Genomic DNA, 20,559 nt, shown 5'->3' with positions numbered 1-20,559 from the left:
AATTCTAACACCACCCTCGGCCTCTGCAAAGCTAGGATAGCCTATCATTATTACAAAAGAAAAGAAAAAGGGCGACACAACTACAAAAATTGTGATGCATAAGTCTACAACTACAAGTAAACTTCATCTCCGTACTCTACCAAAGAAACACTTGGACTACCACAAAGGCTCCCATAAAACAATGCCTCCAAAAAGAGGACGACGCGTGCACGAGCTGCCATTGTTATGCTCTAAACAAGTAAGACCAGACTATAGGTTTTTGCCTATGAAAACTCTATGAACTCTAGATAATGTCGTCAAGAAGGATGCAAAACCACCATTGCCAGATACAACCAGCTAAGGCCAGACCTAGGGATTCAACCCAATTAGCAACAAGCACCACCTAAACGAGGCCCCTAGTGTTGTTGCTCCCCTCATTCCAAGACAGTGCCACCATACCTTCCAAACTTAGCACAATTGCAATCAGCCACGAACATCACTTCCTGCAACCTTCTGTAGACACGATACCATACAAAGATAAAGTTGTGAAAAGCCAAAAGTCACACACCCAAAATCCATAGGGTCGATCTAGAGATGAAAGAGATGTTGATGTAACCGGTACCTTGAATTGAAGCCAAGCTTACATTGGTCTACAAGCAGATCTAGATGTCCCTGTCTTATGATGAAGAAAACATCGTTGCGAGAAGTAGCTGCGGGAGAGACAATCATTATTCGAGGGGTGGGAAGAAGGTGGCCGTCGACAAATTCTAGAAAAGAAAACCGCTCTGCCGATAAGGCACACCAATGAGGCGTCGACTGTCACCGGCCAGCGGCCAGCTCATCGAGCCTCGATGCCAGCATAACTCAAAGCTGCTACTCCCTTCTATTGCAACGAATGAGGATGGACATGCCGCCATACTCACCGCCTGAGACAACGGTCCAGCAAGGTCCTGTAATGGTCAGCCACCGCAGCCACCGTTGTTGCCACGAGCGAACCTCCCCTTAGTAAGGCTCCACATGGCATGCTGCAGCATGAGGGATGATGGTGGCGATCACCAGCGCCGCAGGGACGACATATGAGTAGCGTAGCCTCACTGTGACACCACTGCACCTGCACGTCAAGGAACCGGATCTGCTCTAAACCCAGACATCCCCGCCACCACCAGTCCCTTGGCTGCACCTTGATCACCGGGCCACGATCCTTCTTTCACTCGGTGGCAACCACAGAGCTGCCATCAACCTTCGCAGATACCCAACCTTCCAGAGCTAGCCCCTGGAGACATCGAATCTGATAAGTCGATTATTGGATCAGGAGAACAACGCAGCTGGCACCATCGCCTCTATCACCCCACGCCGCCGTCTTTGCACCCGTGCTGTTTTCCGGCGGCGCACTCAAGCGGCGGCAAGGTAGAGGAGGTAGGGAGTGTCAGCGCACTCGAGTGGCTAAGGCTTCTGCCCAAGGGTCCTGCTTTTTCGTTTCCGCCGAGTGGTTTTGCTTGATGTCAAAAAAAATAGAATAGCATTAGATCAATATTCCCTCCATATAAAAAAATATAAGCCATATTTATTCAAGTGTTTGTAAAAGAATGTAAAGCACACATATTTTTCACCTTTTGAAATGTTTTTTGCGCTTAGTATCTCTACTTTTGTAGGTTTTAAATGCGTGCAACAAGAAGTAGCATTAAATTAGTTATTGATATTTTAGTTAAAAAACAAGTTTTCCCTGGTATAAGAGCCTGCAATATGACTCATATACAGAGGGAGTAATAAAGTTCTCATTTTTAATTTGATCCTAAGAAGCGAGCCTTCTTTTTCCACAGCAAAATTTTGGTGCTTTGTCCGTATGATTTACATGTCCATGGCATATCTTTATGGGAAAAAGTTTGTCGGCCCAATCACTCCAACTATATTGGAAATAAGAGAGGAGTTGTACAACATACCATACAGTGAGATTGACTGGAAGAAGGCTAGAGATTGCTGTGCCAAGGTTTGTTACTTCCTTCATAGTTGAATGAGTACATTATAAAGAATTTTGGTTGAGTAGAGAATTTTTTCACTGAAGATTGAGATTTAATTCATTTAATTAGCAATACTACTGTACTATATACTTGCCACATATTTCTATTCCAGTTGAACAGCAAATTTGCCTGGTATCAAAAGAAAATGTTCGCAAGTTAAAAACAATGTTCCAAATAAGGCATCTTATGAATACAGTTGCAAAACAGTGTGGTTTGCCAGCTCTAAGCGAGCCATTTGATATCTCAAGATTGGCGTCCGCAAATCTGGTCAGTGAAGTCTGGAGGCAAGGAAAAATAGATGAGAACCGATAGCACGACTCTGTGGTTCCGGCACTACATATGAACAGAAGAAATACAAAAGAAACCTCTTTTGTTTGAATATGCATAGCCGCAATCTTTGTAGGGTTTTGTGCTTTGATGATATTGCTGGAGTTGCCATTGAACACTTGCTATAGCCAAAAAAGACGATGTGTTGATTGGATTGGTGAAGGTGGGGGATTGGGGGGAATGGAAGAGTACATTGAGGAGGATGTTGGAACATGTAGTGCTTGGAACTTAGAAGGTTAGTTAGTGATGGGGGAGATTAGCTAAGGCTCTTCATGGCTTGACATTGGAGAAGACAAAGCAGTAGAGGAGGACGAACTGATGATTACAGGTAGGCCATACGGCCACCATGATAAAACAGAAATAAAGAGAAGCATAAGAGGAGAGCACAGAGGTCATTTTGTATTTAACTTGCAAGTCAAATTTCTGTATCATGGCATTTCCTAACCCAATTTTCTTGAGGTGGTATATTTGCGTTGTGATGTTACCTAGCAAATTATGAAGCGGTTTCATTTATTTATGCTTTCTCTGGCATAAATAGTGCAGTGAGCCGGTGACATAGTATCATAACGGTCAAAAACAAAATTATATACAACTTTTTTGACCTAAGAAAACACCAAACATTTTCTATATTACATAAAGAAATATTAAATAACTAGGAAATTAATATGTTTCTTTTGTTGGTACAGGAAGATCTTCGATATCCTTGTTCATGGATACAAGATATTGTGTGGACATATTTAAACAAGTATGTGGATCCAATGTTTAATGTCTGGCCATTTAATAAGCTGAGGGAGATATCGCTGCGCAACCTTATGAAACATATCTACTACGAGGATGAAAATACCAAATACATTGGTTTGTGCCCAATAAACAAGGTAATTTGATCAGAACTATTTTTCTCTTCAAAGGAAGTGTGTTGGTATTACTCTCTATGTTTCGATTATGTAGTCACTTGGCTCACAAGTGCGGTGGCCTACTATAGGTTCTGATATAACATCTATCCTTAGACCTCGAAAGCTACACACCCACATATAAAAATACCGAGTCTGAGATTCAATGAGATTCAATAGAAATTCTAACAAAATCACCCTATGGTCAAATTTTTATGAGCATCCCCAATAAGAAATTATAACAAATTAACAACAACTAAAAATAACATATACTACCATGATGCATCTCAAGGAAACCAAATGAAAACCTCGCACAACTCGATGACCTCGAGACATCCCGATAGTCCATTTGATCAATAGTTTAAAAGTAAATTTCATACATTTCTTCTACTGATTCTTCTAGAATCTAAAATTAATACAGGAAGTATTATAGTAGACCTCTGTTTGATTAGGAGGGAGGGGGAGGGGGGGTAGGGTTCTGGAATGAAATGAGAATTTACAGAGCTGGGGCCCACATGTTAGCATGTGCGACTAAAAAGCATATGGTGAACTTTCCAGCTGCATTCTTGTGAGTAAATTTTCAGTTTGTTTCACAACATTTGGTTTTAGTTGTTGAGTTGATACATATTTCCTCGGGGAAGTTACTGCCTGTAATATAATGATGTTTCTGAAATCTTGCATCTACAACTAGACCCTCCAATCATACATATATTTTTCATGAAAAACACTTTCAAATAGTTATAATTTAATAGCTTTTATATAGAAAAAGTAGTGATGAAACATATGCACCGAAGACTATGTCACTATCTAAAATGACAAGTAAAAACAGAGCAGATAGTAGTTGACTTTTATGAATAGATTCTATCAAACTTTTAAAACATAGACCATCCTACTTGACAAGAGGGCCCAAAATATAGACATATAGCAACGGCTGGAAAAATTGGACCAAGTTTGATGACCTAATAAATGACGTATTGAACCTACACAATACCTTTCATGCATTTGTACCGTAATATAATAATATATAGGCGTAGACGACAGAAAAGCAACCGTGACTACAATCGTAGACTTTCTCATTGGACAAATATTATAAATAAACTGATAATCATAACAACGTGTGGAGAGTAGTGAAATATTGGACATTTACGCAATAAGTAGGCAAGAATAACAGAAGCATGATAATTATAACAAGTTAAAAATACTCCGCAAAACTTGTTGAATGTAGTAGAACCTAGAAAGTTTCTAGCTCTAATAAATTAATTATCATCCTTTACTAACTTTGTTGATTTAGCATTATTAATTCACAATTCAGCACTATGCTTTGACCGATTTGCTTAATATTAGGCATTAAATATGATTTGCTGTTGGATAGAAGACCCAAATTCAGATGCATTCAAGAGGCATCTTCCAAGGATTTATGACTTTCTATGGCTTGCTGAAGATGGCATGAAGGCTCAGGTACTATTTTGGCTGCTTGCATCTGTTGTAAAACTGTTCTAATTGAACTTTTATTTATTTAATTTATGTCTCACTAAATTTCCATGGGTCTGTTACTTACTCCCTGAACTTTGAGAATTTTGCACATATCCCGAAACTTATGTAAGTACTCAACAAATTTTAAATCATTCTTTATCTGTAAATTGGTCATGCCTAAATCAATATAAAATCACATTATTGTCCTGGTCAGCTCCATTTCAGATCATGAATGAGGTAATATCACATTTTTTGCACATGTCGCTGACGACCAAATCTTGCTTGCTTTCACTTAATCATAATTGGTCATCACATGAATATATTTTTTCCTTGGAAAGACTAAGTGATGACCACTTGTTCTTAGTTGGGTGTATGCATTGCTCATTTTATGTTTTTCATATATACTTCTTTTTAGTGGACTTCGTAATACATATATATACTGCTCTGGTCGAAATTAAACATTGCATGCATGGAAAGCTAGTATTTCCTTGCTGAACTTTCATTGAATAGCTGAAACAATCACATGTTTCCTGCTTGGCTGAGTTTTGGATTATAATTAATTCAAAGTTCTTGAATTCGATTTTAGGACTAATCATAACCTGAAATTTAAATCACCTTAATTGGAAGAAACTAAAAGACTCTGCATTTGGAATGAAACCAAGAAATTAAAACAACTCAGTCTAACAACCATGTTGAGATTGTTTAAACAAAAAATCAGACTGATCCTCAAGTGAATTCAACTAAATGTCCTACCCAATAACTAGATTTTGCTGATGGATAGTTATATTCTTAGATAATCATGAGAGTAAATGAGAATCAGGAACAAGAAACCGAACCTTGTGACGACATCTATCACGCAGATTGGCAGCCAGTACCGAAGACATCAAGAAGCAATGTTCATCAGCGCATACTGGCTAAATGGAATTCAACACCACTGACCTTCGTAACCCATCTGCTTTCACCCACATACTTTTCTGCAAGCCAACAATGTCATTATGTCCATGTTATCAGTAGGATTATGTCCATGTTGTCCACATTAGCAGGATTATTTTCCCCAGTGCCTCCCATCTTCTCTGGACTGTATTTTATCATTACTCCTGTCATCCTTGCCACCATACCTGACATCACCGCAGCCACCTCCCCCACACATATTGATCAAAATCCTCATAACAGAAAATATCACTGCCATTGCCATGCATGCCACATCTGCGCCATGGAGTTCCAAGCTCCGTGGCCCTTGCAATGTTGTTCCAACCATCGTAATCATTTTACTCATTAACAATAACCACCCTTAAATTCTAAGTTTGCTATGCTGGAGAACGTAATGTCGACCACCCATAGTTATCATTCCTCTACCTCTATGACATTAAGGTGGAGTTAGGTTCAATCACGTTAACGTAAACGTAATTGAGAATGCTTCTGCCGGTAACCGATTACACCGATTACGTGCTTTGTTTGGATAGTTGTTGTAACGGATACCAATTCATTCCCGCTGTTTGGTTAGGCAGCTAGGTAACAGACTAGCAGGTGCAAGCAAAACATGTGTCGGCTGAGAATTCAAATTCTAAAATTGATACACAACGGGAAAATACTTAATATGGAGACTTCTATTTGTATGCAAATTTTGACAGCAAGAATTCAAGACGAGAGATAATATTTTGCAAAATATAATCAATGGCACACCTTCAAAATTCAATCAATAAAGGATTGGATGAACAATTGACATTAGTGAAACTACCAGATTAGTTAACAAATAAGCTAGGGTAGTACTTTTGTCTCAAAAATAGGACAACACTTTTTTTTTTGACTAGAAGTACTACCAGGGCTTTGCCTAGTAGTGTTTTTCATTTATTTAGAATATAAGTACAAATTTACAGGGAGAGGAAACAAAGACAAGTAAAATTATACAGTTTGTAACCAATCAAAAACTATTTGTTTCATAGGGTCCTTCATTCTGTACATATGCAGAAGAATCTCATTCTTGAATAGGCTTCTCCAGGACTGAAAAGATGGTGGAACATTTTGAAAAATCAGCCCATTCCTTTTTTCCAGATATGCCACAGAGCAATGAAGCAGATTTCCAAGAAACCCTTCCTACCAAAGTTAACCCTTGCAAGCACTATCATTTAGAAAAACTCCAGTGTAGTATCCCATGAAATCCCAAGAAATGCTGCCAACATTCAATGCTGAAAGTGCAAGTGAAGAAAAGGTGTAACCTGGTTTCTCTGTGGCCTCCATTACATAGAACGCAAGATAAATCATCATCCTCTTTTGCATAGTGTCTTCTGTCTAGCTTATCTCTAGTATTTAATCTGTTAGTGAATGGTAACCAGGCAAAGACTTTGATTTTCATTACACATTTTGTCTTCCACAACCAAACAAAAGGTCTAGGACGTTGAATAGGGTAGCACTTTGATCACAGAATATGTACATCATCATGGTTCAAGCAAATAAAAGCTGAAGTATTGGAAATAAACATCTTTAGCACATAAGAAATATATAGTGAACATATATGGTCTCCAATCCCCAAGACTTGTGCATATATGGAATTCTCGGTTTCAAACATAGATAGTGAACATCTTGTAGATCAAATGCCTAACATCCAGCACATCAGTTTTTCTTTGCCTCATCTAGTAACAAAAAAAATTTAGAAATTAGTGAAAGAAACATTACATGAAAGAATATATAATGCTCAGCATCATACCAAATTAAGAAAAAGGTAGCATTTTTTAATCTCTGGACTAAAATACCATAGCCCTATAGGAAAGGGGCTGCACAAGGAATTTGTAGAAAAGCTCTTCATGAACCCCTTTTTTATAGGTGCAAGCAAGCAAGAAAGGCGTAGGCACATACTCCAGCTAGGAGTAGTTTGGAGTGAATATGATATTACTACTTATGCTCCCGTAGGTTAATTCCTATGGCATTGAGTTGGACAGCTGGACCCATACATGCATTATACTGGTGCATGGTTTCAGACAAATAGTATATAAGGCAATAAAACGTATTTGGTATCAGCTAGTAGGCATAAAGTGAAATGCCTACTTACAGTCTCTCCACTTTGGAAAAAAAAAACTTCCCTATTGTTCTATTCTTTAAATGGTGAGATAGTATATATAAGAATGAAACTACTGATTCCTCCAACGGCATATTTCTTGTATCCTCAATACCTCCAACGTCTCTAAGCATGTCACATAGAATGTGAAATGTCCTCCTGTCCATTGGGAGCTCGCTTATACAAGCAATATCACTCACGAATAAGCTGGAATGGTCTTTCACTCCTAAGTTCTCTAATTCTGATCCTCCTCTCTATTTTCCAACATTTTCTCTTATATGAAATCAAGAACAGTACAACAACATAATAATACATAAGTATAACAGCAATCATCATATTTCTAAGCCCTAAATTTCTTCTCCGCGTTTTGGTACTTAAGGGAAAGGCGAGCCATAGCACTCTACAAATATATAAAACAAAAGCATTAACCCTATGTTCAGAATATATCCTGCTAGCACACATAATACATCAAGCTACCATTCAAACAAAAGACGGTACAAATTATTTTTGTTGCTAAACATAAGTAATTCACCAGAACACAATATCAAGCATCCATTCAAGGAGCATATTTACATGTATGTGCTGTTTTACTGGAACATATTCTGTCAAACAGGCAATACGCAAAACTTTTTTCCCCGATCTGATATTGTGCAAAATAATATATCACCTGGCAGTAATGAAAATCAAAATTCTCAAAATCTAGATAGTAATATGAGTTGATCCAACTTCCCTACACTAAAAAAAAAAACCATGTACTGATGTTCAACTTTCTTGCAATCGAGGAAAATAGATTCTACATAACCCATGAGAACTTATGAAGCAAACATATATGAGGCAGGAACACATGTGATTCACTAGTATAAACTACTACATGATTTTTTAGAAGACTATCACAAGATCACCACTCACTAGCATCACAAGTATATCATCATAAAAAAAGGTGGTTTCAGTAGGGGGAGGGTTCTCACCGGCGAGGTGTTCGTTCCACGGCGGCAACGACAAAAGGCGGATGTAGTTGATGGAAGCAGAATCTCTGACTAGCCTCCTGCTGCACGTCCTCGCCCTTCCCGTCAAGATCTAGTCTCCATGGAGTACTTCCCGTCAATATCCAATCGCCAAGGAGGTGGAACTCTGGGAAGGTGGCAGTGCACGTTGGACGGGGGAGGAGGGACTCTGGAGGCGGAACTCCTGGAGGTGGGGAGCATCGATGCGCCAGCCTGGCCAAGCGGTGGTTGGAGGAGCGCACAGGACGAGGGAGCAGCAGTGTCTGCGGGGAGAGGGGGGCGCCAGCGACGCATGCGCTGCGAGGGAGTAGTGGCAGCGGCGCTCGATTTGGAGGAGCTAGGTCGCGCTCTCCTCTCCGTATCGATATTGCATTCCGCCCATCTTGGAGTGTAATCAGATTTGTATTGGGCCGGAATTCTTTTGCGGGCTATCCGATTACGGTCCATCTGTAACAGACGAGTGTAACATGATCTATTCACGGTGGGAACTGATACGGGCCAAAACGACGCAACCAAACAGCTCCTAATTGGTATTAACTCGCTTCCTATTTTTGCGTGGGCAAGCCAACATGTCCTGGAAGAAGTGAGTAATGTCAGATCTATATTTCTTTGAATTATATGAATGAAGATAAAAGTTAAACTGTAGATGTCAATAAACCACTGTTATAAATCAATCTCTAGCAGATATCAATGTCAGAAAATGGTTGCAGCTAAAGTTTTTGTAACCCTAAGAAATATGCTGCATTGCTGCAAGCTGGCATTGCTTTATCATTTCTGGCTAGTCGCACAGGTTGTCAACATCACGATCCTAGATGAGCTGTATGAAATTATTACCTGTATGAAATTTCAGAATGAGCACTTTTTATAGAAAATCAAATTATCTTGCAATCATGTAGCTTGTAGAGTTTATATTATTGAAACAAAATTTAAAAATTTTGGGTGCCCCTATTAAAAAAAAAACTCGATCAGCAAGAGAATAACCACCCTCACGGTTTTTCACGAAGAAGAAGCCTCAACCAAACCAGCCGAGAAAACCCACAAGAGGAGTCACCTCATATGGATTGGTCCTTAATGCTTGCTTTGAGGTTCCTGTCCCCTACACGAGAGCTCGCTCTCCATAGATCATTTCCTAACACGTGCATTTATAAGGAGCTACTAAATGACTTTTTTTAACTAGGCCTGAAATTCGCTAGAGATGTTCCTTGAGTACTGTAATCGCTAGGCTACTTGGGTGCCCCCTGTTGGCTTGTATTTCAATTAATATCAATGTTTAAACTATATTAAGTTAGCTTCGGTGTAAATAGCATAGATGACACTTAAAAGTACAGTATGCTAATGATAATACTTTCACCTTTCACAGCATTTAAAATATGGTCCTCAACATACTACATCATTTTCTCATGTTGTTATGTTTTGTTTAGGATTAAGAATCTAGTCACATAAACAAATCCTTTGCATCTGACATTTATGACCATGATTCTCTGAACATTCGATCTGCATTCAAGCCCATCTATCTGTTATTTTCACGTTGCCTGTTCTGCCAGCTGCAAATTGGTCCAGGTGGCTCAATCCTTTTTTGACTCGTGTACACACACGCTGATTCGACGAAGCTTCGAGGAAGCCCTGAACGAGCTTCACGCATACACACGGTTGCTTGCATGACTCGGCAACATCATGGGCCAGGCACCATATTTAATTGAACGGGCTAGCCAGGCCCATGTGGGACGAAAGAAAACAGAGTAGTGAGAATAGACTAGAAATGGGGCCACCTATACATTTGTCAACAAATTTTCCACCAAAAATTTGACAGATATAATTACACTACAATCGTAGTGTAATTACACTGTAACTTGCATGTAACTACAGTGTAACTTGTATATAAGTTTCACGTAATTTTGAATCATTAGATCTATTATAAAATTTATTCTGGTGAGGAAGAAAAACAATCACATCACACACATATGTGAAAGAATTTGTTCTCACAACCTCCATTTTACCGAAATAAATGTTATGGAGTGATTTTTGAAAGTTACATACATGTTACATTATAGTTACAGTGTAATTACATGCAAGTTACAGTGTAATTACACTACGATTGTACTATAATTACATCTGTCAAATTTTTGGTGGAAAATTTGTCGATAAATATATAGCAAATTCGACTAGAAATAGGCGCACACCAGCTAATTAGCCTATTTCTCATTATAGGTTTTACCCAATTTTATTTAATTTATATTAGATTTCATTGAAAATGCTATATTTGACAGGGCCTCTTAAAAATAGTGAGTACTACCCCCTCCCGGAATAAAATCATTTTTTCACTCCATTTGTCCCAAAATAAGTTCACTCCATTTTTTCACCTAGTCACATCGAATGTTTGGACTCATGCATGGAGTATTAAATATAAACGAAAAAATAACTAATTACATAGATTGTGTGTAAATTGCTAGACAAATCTTTTAAGCCTAATTGCTACATGATTTGACAATTTGGTGCTATAGTAAACATTTGCTAATGACAGATTAATTAGGCTTCATAAATTTGTCTTGCAGTTTACAGGTGGATTATGTAATTTGTTTTATTATTAATCTATGTTTAATACTTCAAATGTGTGTCCGTATATCCGATGTGACACGCCAAAACTTTACACCCCTGGATCTAAACACAGCCTTACATCTTTTTACTTTTTTTCACTTTTAGATGTTGTAATCAATTGTTGCCACTAGACCCACATGTCATAGACACGTGAGGGCCCATATGTCATTAACGTATGGGTGGCAAATAGTTAAACATATTTAAGTAGTATTTAACTTCATATGTTTTGTCAAAAAAGTGCCCAGAAATAATAAAAATAAACTAAAAATAATTTTAAAATTAAGTAGTGAATTTAAATGTATATAAGTAATTCATAGCACATACAAATGTAATTTTTAATTAGATAATACATCAAAATTCACAGTACTATATCTTGAGCATATGGTAAAGGTTAGCATATATATGCATTACAATTCGCTCTCGCGAGTGTTGTTCATTGTTATTAGGTGTTCTTACAAAACGCAATCCTAAAATGAATTTATATTGGTATATGTATTTCTCCCTGAAAAGAAAAGGAATGTGCATTTTCAAAAAAAAAAAAGATTTCAAGTGCTCAAATACAAAATGTGCAAATTTCATTAAAAAACCATTTACTTATTAACCCGGTAAACGCTAGCAAGTATATAGTACTACTCCGTGCAACCATTTTACATACACAAAAGTAAAAAAAAAAAACAAACATTGAAGAGTTCTGCGGAATGTATGGTTTTTGTAAATATTTCAGAGGAATTGAATGTATTCATGTAAAAATCTTTATGTATTCTTATATAGTATGTTTTTGTTATAAACCAATAGATCTACTATGCACTTATTCTTTTGTTCATCATGTATTTTAAACCCAACGGGCACGTTAATTTTCTAGTATGATATCGACATACATGTATGCTGTGGCGTTTTGTATAGTGAATCTCATTTTGACAAAGTTTATATTGCTCCTTGGTAGCAACTGCATGCATGAGTACGTACAAAAGTTAATTTTCAAGACAAAAGAGGATCAAGCATTGTGTAATGACAGACATATCTTGTTATTCTGTTGATTGTACGTAGGTATATGATGGCTGTCAGACATGGGAGACAGCATTTATAGTTCAAGCCATTTGCTCTACGGGCTTAGTAGATGAGTTCAGTACAACTCTTGAGAAAGCCTATGGTTTCCTGAAAAATTCGCAGGTTCATTATTCTTGAACTTTTTGCAACTGGAAAGTTATGAACACTTTCAGAAACAAATCTCAAAATTGTTTTCTTACTTGAAGGTTCTTCATGACCTCCCTAATGGCAAAAGTTTCTATCGCCATAGATCAAAAGGTTCATGGACTCTTTCTACAGCAGACAATGGTTGGTCAGTTCCTGATTGTACAGGAGAAACACTTCAGGTCATACAAGTTTGTTATCATCCTCCTTATTCTGACTATAAAAGGATATGGTTCTTAGTGGTGAAAACAGTTAAATTATCTCTTTTACTTCAATTTTTGGCCTTCTTGGAGAGATTTTAACTAAAATATCTTCTGTTCGTACAATTTCTAGTTCTAACATGTCAATCAGTTGCTTATAATATTAGAAGCAAGAAATATTTAGTCCAACATCTAAGCATAACACAATAGCATTATGAGGAGAACGTGTTTATCGTGGTTGTAAGTCCTCCAGTTGTCAGCCTCAAACCCTGGTTCTTAAAGAAAAAAGGATCCTCATTGTGTGTTCCCCTAAAGTACGCATTAAGACTCTGCCTACCACAACAGTGTTCCCATATAGATAGGTGTAGGCTTTTGGAGCTTTTACTCAACCATCAACGAAATGCCTTGAAGATCTCTCTCTCCCATGGGTCGAGTTTCATTTTAAGAGCATTATATGCCATGACCTCGGAATATCGATACGCCATCAGTTACGTTGAAGAAAATTTATTGCCAAAGCGCAATCCGTTGTTCAAATAGTTTCCTAATAATCATTAATTAATTATTATTTTGTCTGTTCTTGACATTTTATATTATATCCTATTATAGGCATTACTAGGGCTGTCAAAGATTTCTCCTAAACTTGTTGGTGATCCAATAAAAGAAAAAAGTTTGTATGACGCGGTGGACTGCCTGCTGTCTTTTTCGGTATGACTATACAATTGGAGTATTCTTCCTGTTTTATTCATGTTAAATGAAATGTGGTTTTTCGGTTTATTAATATTGTGGTCATCTATAATTAAAAGAGACTTAAGACAATAAAAGAAATTTACAGCTTACGTGTGTGATAGTATTAGCTAATGTATGTGTTCTCTTATCTAAATTTCAATGAGAATTTGTTGATGCACAACGAACTGTGTTCATTAATTCTGAACAGATAGCTCTTCTTGAGTATAGGCCTCTCAGTGACAAAGTATTTTTTGATAGTGGAAAAATCATGAAAAAGGTAACGCTGTAGTAATAGCTAGAGCACTAATACTAAGTATTGTAATTCCTTGAGAGAAAGCATAAATGAAATAAAGTAAAAAAAAACATAAGAAGATTCGATGATATTGAACAGCTCAATTATGTTTAAGTCATACCAAGATTCTAGCTTGTAGGAGAGATTGATGGACCAATATAAAATTATTGAACATATATATTGAATAATAATCATTGTTCCCATGTAATAAATTATAGTACATCACCGATAGTGATCCTCTATTATAACTTTATTAAGTGCACATTATAATATATGTTGCCAGTTCAATGATGTATCCTTACTATTCGAGAAGAACCAGAAATTAGAACAATTCAATCAAGATAAAATAAAAAAGGATAGGTAATTACTTCTTCAAAAGTAGTAGTTGTTGAAGTTGTCAATATATTTCGTTATTTGTTATCTTTCTCAAACAAAATAACAGTTGTGTAAATATGATGTTAAATTTTGTTAATTTCACGTGAAGTTACTATCTTAGCAATATAATGTTTCTTTTTGACTGATGTTTTCATGCTCTTTTGAATAATTTCTTTTCTTTGTGTTTCACAAAGAACAAAGATGGTACCTTCTCCTTGTATGAATGCACAAGAACAGCTTCGTGGACAGAGGTGCACATCTTTGGCTTACATTTTGAACAATTGCCTAAATTATTATAAATTAACATTCCATTGTTTCCGTGAGATAAAAATGAAGAATACTCAACACACATGAAAGCAAATGATGCACCAAAAAACATTCTATAACATTAGGAAAGCAAAATGTCTCTTTACATCATTAACAATCACAATATGCGTAACACACTAACACCCAGCCCCCCCACCCCCTCGCGCGGGGCTCTGCTGCGAGAACTCCATTAAATTTTAGTATTGATAAGTAAATTGACAATATATAAAAATCTTTCTAGCTCCACTACCGCTAACACCCCAGCACCAACATATGTATAAAAGTCCACTTACACTTTCATCATTGATTTCTTGGTGTGAAAAATTATTATGTTTGGAATTCTTGTGTTTATATGTTGTCCAACATACCTAACTCTCAATATGGGACTAATTCAATTAACATATACAATAAAATGGGCATCGTTTCCACTAATGGACCAAGGTATTACTTGTCAAATACACAATAAGTACAGGCTCATCGTCCTAGCTTAACTACTGTAATTTTAAATATCATATTGTGCAAACTTATGTAAGAGACAAATATCTATGTATGAAACTAGACTCTTTTTTAGGTGAATTACTTCTTGGAATTTGCCTAGTTGTGTAACTTTTATGTATCAAAAGGGTTGTTTACAAAGAAAGGAAAAAACACAAAAAAATTACAGAGGTTGTAATCAATCAAACACTAGTTGTTTCAAAGGATCTTTCATTCTGCAGTTTCAGATTTCAAACACTATTTGGTTGTAACCAATAAAACTGGATTTTGATGTTCAGACCATTAAATATAGTTTCAGATTTCAATGTCTTGACATTGACATGCACCAACATATAAGATAGACAAACATGAACTTAAGGTCTAGCAAAATAGATTCAAATGACCGTTACTTCAAGTTACGACTGTTAATTGCAAATCCATGATTGTATTCTTCATAACTAGCTATTGGAGTTTCTGCATCTATCAACACTCCTATTATGTTGTCAAAATGCAATGTTAAACCAGCAAACCATAAATTCCACGAATTGGTCAAATACGTTTCTCGACTATGATATCATGATCATGTTATCCTTGCTCATCCTTCATATGTATATACTTTAAGTAATTTTGATTTCAAAATTATCTTAGAGTCCTTCGATTTTAGCATATTATGACTATGTATGTACTAACATGAATGTAATTGATAACACAGATTCTGAACCCTTCAGAGAGTTTTCGGAACATTGTCGTTGATTATCCGTAAGTGTCAAATATCTTATAATAATTCCATTTGCCTTTACCTTGGAATCTAACTACAAAGATAAGGCCAATATGCAGACATGTCGAGTGCACATCATCAGCAATTCAAGGTCTAATATCATTTACAGAGTTATACCCAGGGTACCGTGGTGAAGAAATTGAAAGTTGTATTAAGAATGCTGTAATGTTCATTGAGAACAAACAACAAAATGATGGCTCATGGTATGCAAAGTTCAATGCTAGGTGTGTGTCAAAATACGCTTTGAATTATATGGTTACTAAGTATTATATTTGTATATCTTTCAACAATAGGTATGGGACATGGGGTATATGCTTTACCTATGGGGCATTCTTTGCAATAAGAGGACTAATTGCTGCTGGCAGAAATTATGAGAACAGCCAAGCTATCAGGAATGGATGCAAGTTCCTATTGTCAAAGCAGCTTAGTGCAGGTGGATGGGGTGAGCACTACAGTTCAAGTGAAATTGAGGTAAATATTAATTTTGTTGTAACCTAGTTAGTTTAACTATGTAAACACTATGTAAGTTAGTATGCTGCAATAGTTATATTAAAATTAATGGTTAGAGTGGTATGACCAACTTTAAATTAAAAAAACAGTCGGTACTACTATATAAATGAATATGTTTAGTACATTGTAACATAGTTAGTTTAACTATCTAAACGTTGTATAAGTTGGCAACATATCCTATGCACACATGCCCTCACGTGTACACACGTGCACACCAACTAAAAAATGTCACCAAAAAATCTAGAAAAAATCATACACATACTTTCAATTGTATTACACCTAGGGTTAAAATCTTAACGTCAAATTCATTATATTTTAGCCGTAACAAAAAAAACAAAAAATCTGACAGTTTTAAGGTTGCAATTTTGTCAGAATTTTATCTTTTTTGTTATTCTCTATGTAGAATGAATTTGAAGATGCGACTTTGCACGTAGATGTAATACTATTGAAAGTACATGTATGAATTTTCCTAGAATTTTTTGTGATAATTTTTAGTTGGTGTACATGGTGTGTACACGCGAGGGCCTGTGTGTATAGGATACGCTCCCGTATAAGTTAGTATGCTACATCAGTTATAAAAATTAATGGTTAGAGTGGTATGACCAACTTTAAATTAAAAACGCAGTCGGTACTACTATATAAAGGAATACATTTAGTACACCAACCTTTTTATATGTACAAAACTAGATCATTATCTCCCCTCACAGGTGCCCCCCTCTCCTTCCCTCCTGCGCCCCTCCTTTCTTTTTCTGTTTCTCGATCACTCTCCACTCTCGTGCCCCCTCCTCCCTTCCTTGTTTCCTTCTGTTTTTCTCTTTTCTCGATCACCCTCCCTTCTCCTTTTCTTCTCGCCCTTCTCTCTTTTTTTTTCTTCTGCTTTTTCTCTTTTCTCGATCACCCTCCCTTCTCCTTTTCTTTTCTGCTTTTTCTCTTTTCTCGATCACCCTCCCTTCTCTCTTTTTTTTCTTCTGCTTTTTCTCTTTTCTCGATCACCCTCCCTTCTCCTTTTCTTTTCTGCTTTTTCTCTTTTCTCGATCTCCTTTTCTTTTCTGCTTTTTCTCTTTTCTCGATCACCCTTCTCTTTTTTTTCTTCTGTTTTTCTCTTCTCTCGATCGCCCTCCCTTTTCCTTTTCTTTTATTTTTCTTTTATGCTTTTTCTCTTTACCCTTTTCTTTCTGCTTTTTCTCTTTTCTCGATCACCCTCTCCCCTCCCGCACCCCTCCCTTCTCCTTTTTTCATATTTTTCTCTTTTCTAGAAAATAAAAAATAAATTGGTAAATTCAAGATTCGAACCCATGATCTCATAGTTCATAGTATGTTCCTCTAACCAATCCATAAAATGATTCTATTTGTTTTCAGGATTATTGTTTTTTTATCTCACTTTGTGAGAAAGGAAAATGGTGATCGATTCTAATCTCTTTCACTACCATCGTAGAACAAAATAGATATGTTATTATGAAACTCATAACACATGTTACTATGTTCCAATAGTAATCTTATTGTAGAAGTATAGTAACACGTCACGTTACTGCAGAAGATATAAGATGTTACTGCACTTTTGGTAGTAGCATCGTGGTGAAATTGTAGTAAACTAGGAATCGAAACAAAAATGTATGGGTTAAAAATCTCACATGCTAAACATACTTGTTACTGTACAAAAGTAGAAGTGTTACTGTTTGGCCGATACACGTTACCACATGTTTATACAGTCACATTACCCAAAAATTGCAGCAAGACACGTTGCTACTGCAAAACTTATTGTCTTTACAACACTTTTACATTAACATCGTGATGGGATTGTAGTAACATACAGCAGACAGTAGTAATAAGTAATGCTATAGTATTACTATCTGTGCAGAGTCAAATTCCAAAAAAGCTAAGCTTTGAAGAACAATATGTCTCATGTGATATATCATGGTAGCAAAAAAGTGTTTATCAGAAGTAGATCTGTCATGACTATATTTCAAATATATTTGAGTGTTGTTACAACACATCAAACAGAAGGTTACTGCACGATGGCCATCGCGTTACTGCATAGTTCCACGAGATGAGAGCTGAGAAAAGATGGGTGGTTGGCGTAGTTAGCAGACGGGTTGACTGAGGTGGGAAGTAGTGTCGAATAGTTTTGCTATATATAGTTAATGCCCCAGTTAATTTTACTATATATATATATTTATTTGCTTAGTTTGAGTTCATATTTATGTCTACCATTACTTTAACAACGATTTCAAACAGGTCTACGTTGATAGTGGGAGTCCTCATGCAGTGAACACCTCCTTGGCAATGTTAGCTTTACTTTACTCTGGACAGGTCTGTTTGTCAACTATTCGTTTGATTTGGCACAACAATTTCTCATATTCATGTGATTTTTTAACCATTAATGTTATGAATAGATTGAACGAGATCCAACACCATTATATCGTGCTGCAAAACAATTAATTAGCATGCAACTTGAAACAGGAGAGTTCCCCCAACAGGAGAGCACAAAACACATTAAAATAACAAAATTGAAGTATAACAAATTTTGTATATCGACAAAATCGTTTACAAAAGACAAAATGCATATGAAAAAAAAGTTTGATTGAACTTTCTGACAATTAAATTGATTACTAGCATTGAAATATGCTCCCAACTCATATATTTGTGCAACTTGAATGATCATGTGAAAATGTATAAAGGGCTTTCCAACAAAAAGCAATTTTCAGATGTAAGCTTCGCAAACAGTTTCATCCAGTGCTGATTTTTTTTGCCAAAGCTAGCACAAACTCATAAACTAGTTTTTAAGTATTTTTGGCTTAATATCCATCTTACTTGTTTATATTTGGCTTTGATCGAAGGAACATGTTGGATGCTTCAATTCTTCACTTTACTTCAATTACCCGAACTACCGCAACTTATATCCCATTTGGGCTCTCGGAGAATTCCGGCACCGACTTGTTGCAAGCAAGGACTGAAGAAGGCAGCCATGCACATACTTATGTGATGACAATCCACACTACATTTCTTCTCTACAAATTTGTGCAATTATTGAAGAGTGCAGTATAGAAAGTACATTGCAAGTTATGGCGATTATTGTATGAACACAATGTTACCCTAAAAAATATCAAATTTATAAGCACCAAACCCGAAGTCACATGTGCTGTACCAAGGATGTAGCTCTGAAATAAATAATTTGTTACTGATAGAACCATTCATCCGATGGAAGTCTTGTATACAACTAGAGAATTCATAGTTTGCCAAAATTATGACGCATAACTACATTTAATTCATAGTTGTAGTTCAAAAAGTTTTAGTGTTGTTTTCATTCATACTAGTTTAACTTTTGATATATACGTATGTAATGATGTTTCCCAGTCTAGAAGTAAAAATGCCGCTTTCATCGCATCCTGTGGTTCCTATATTAGAGAAGAAAATGTGCTGAAGGCAGAAATAACAGAGAGAAAATAGACGCAACCCTGCAACCAAAGCCATAGGGAATTACATATAGTGATTTGCTTTCTTGTGTGGAATATAGGCAGCACGAGCAGGTCGGCACTTCTCCATCATTCTGTTAGAATAATTGGGCTAGGCCCAACTTATCCTATTAAATCTCAAAGGCCCATAATAAGTGTTAAGGATAATAATACCACCTCAGGAATTAAGCGAGGAATATCTCAACCTAAATAGGGAGTTATTGGAGGCCCCCTGTTGACTGGTTGAGGTCGGGGTCGGAATGCCACACGCGCGCGCGCGCGCCGGGCCGAGGCCGAGGCCGTGGCTGGCTGGCTGGTGGCGGGCGTGCGTCATGTCGCTATTCTTTTGCAGCCACTAACCACGTTCCCACGAGTCCACGTTCCCACGACTGCCTCTCTCTCCTGATAGATAAGGAGGCCGCGAGTCCGATCTGTTTCGAACGCTTGCTTCTTTCCTGGTATTAGTTCCTCCTCCTCCGCGCCAGTGCTGTTATCGCTTCCTCGCTTCTGATCTCTTGCGTGCACGAGAGATTGGAAGGAGCAGTGCCTCCGAAACCACATCTTCGCCTGAGATCTGCACCGGGTAGGCGGGTGATCAGGTTTTTGGGGAGTGCCTCCCGCACGACTGCTCGCCATGTCTGGAGTTGCCGCCGCCGCTGCTGGAGGAGATGGCGGAGGTGGTGCGCCGCCAGGAGCTGGAGTTGGTGCCGCGAACGACAACATCAACGGAGGCAATTCTGCCTCACAATCCAGCGGAGGGCCATTCTCAGGGTATATCCTTCTCCTGTTCCCTGTGTTAGCGCTATCGCTTTACTGTTATGTGCGCTATGTTCCTGTTCCTGACATTCATGATGCCTCTAGCATGTTATTGCGTTACTGTAATGTTCCTGTTCCTGACATTCATGATGCGCATAGTG

The 20,559-nt window shown here is 37.2% G+C and overlaps 1 protein-coding gene across 1 annotated transcript in view; it reads left to right on the top strand.

Annotated features, from left to right (window-relative positions):
* Positions 1–19,144, top strand: part of LOC127755075 (achilleol B synthase) — a 35,228-nt gene extending 16,084 nt beyond the window's left edge. The window contains exons 6-18 of the mRNA XM_052280710.1: positions 1,800–1,966; positions 3,011–3,199; positions 4,559–4,672; positions 12,386–12,508; positions 12,592–12,711; positions 13,336–13,434; positions 14,317–14,373; positions 15,615–15,661; positions 15,740–15,883; positions 15,974–16,151; positions 18,426–18,500; positions 18,584–18,665; positions 19,026–19,144. Of these exons, the coding sequence (XP_052136670.1) occupies positions 1,800–1,966; positions 3,011–3,199; positions 4,559–4,672; positions 12,386–12,508; positions 12,592–12,711; positions 13,336–13,434; positions 14,317–14,373; positions 15,615–15,661; positions 15,740–15,883; positions 15,974–16,151; positions 18,426–18,500; positions 18,584–18,665; positions 19,026–19,144 (1,514 nt within the window). The remainder of the gene's footprint in view (positions 1–1,799; positions 1,967–3,010; positions 3,200–4,558; positions 4,673–12,385; positions 12,509–12,591; positions 12,712–13,335; positions 13,435–14,316; positions 14,374–15,614; positions 15,662–15,739; positions 15,884–15,973; positions 16,152–18,425; positions 18,501–18,583; positions 18,666–19,025) is intronic.
* Positions 19,145–20,559: the final 1,415 nt, after the last annotated feature.

This window comes from Oryza glaberrima, chromosome 11 (genome assembly GCF_000147395.1).
Source record: "Oryza glaberrima chromosome 11, OglaRS2, whole genome shotgun sequence".
Taxonomy (NCBI): domain Eukaryota; kingdom Viridiplantae; phylum Streptophyta; class Magnoliopsida; order Poales; family Poaceae; genus Oryza; species Oryza glaberrima.
The sequence above is the reverse complement of the archived record's forward strand: the minus strand, read 5'-3'. Positions and strand labels throughout refer to the sequence as shown.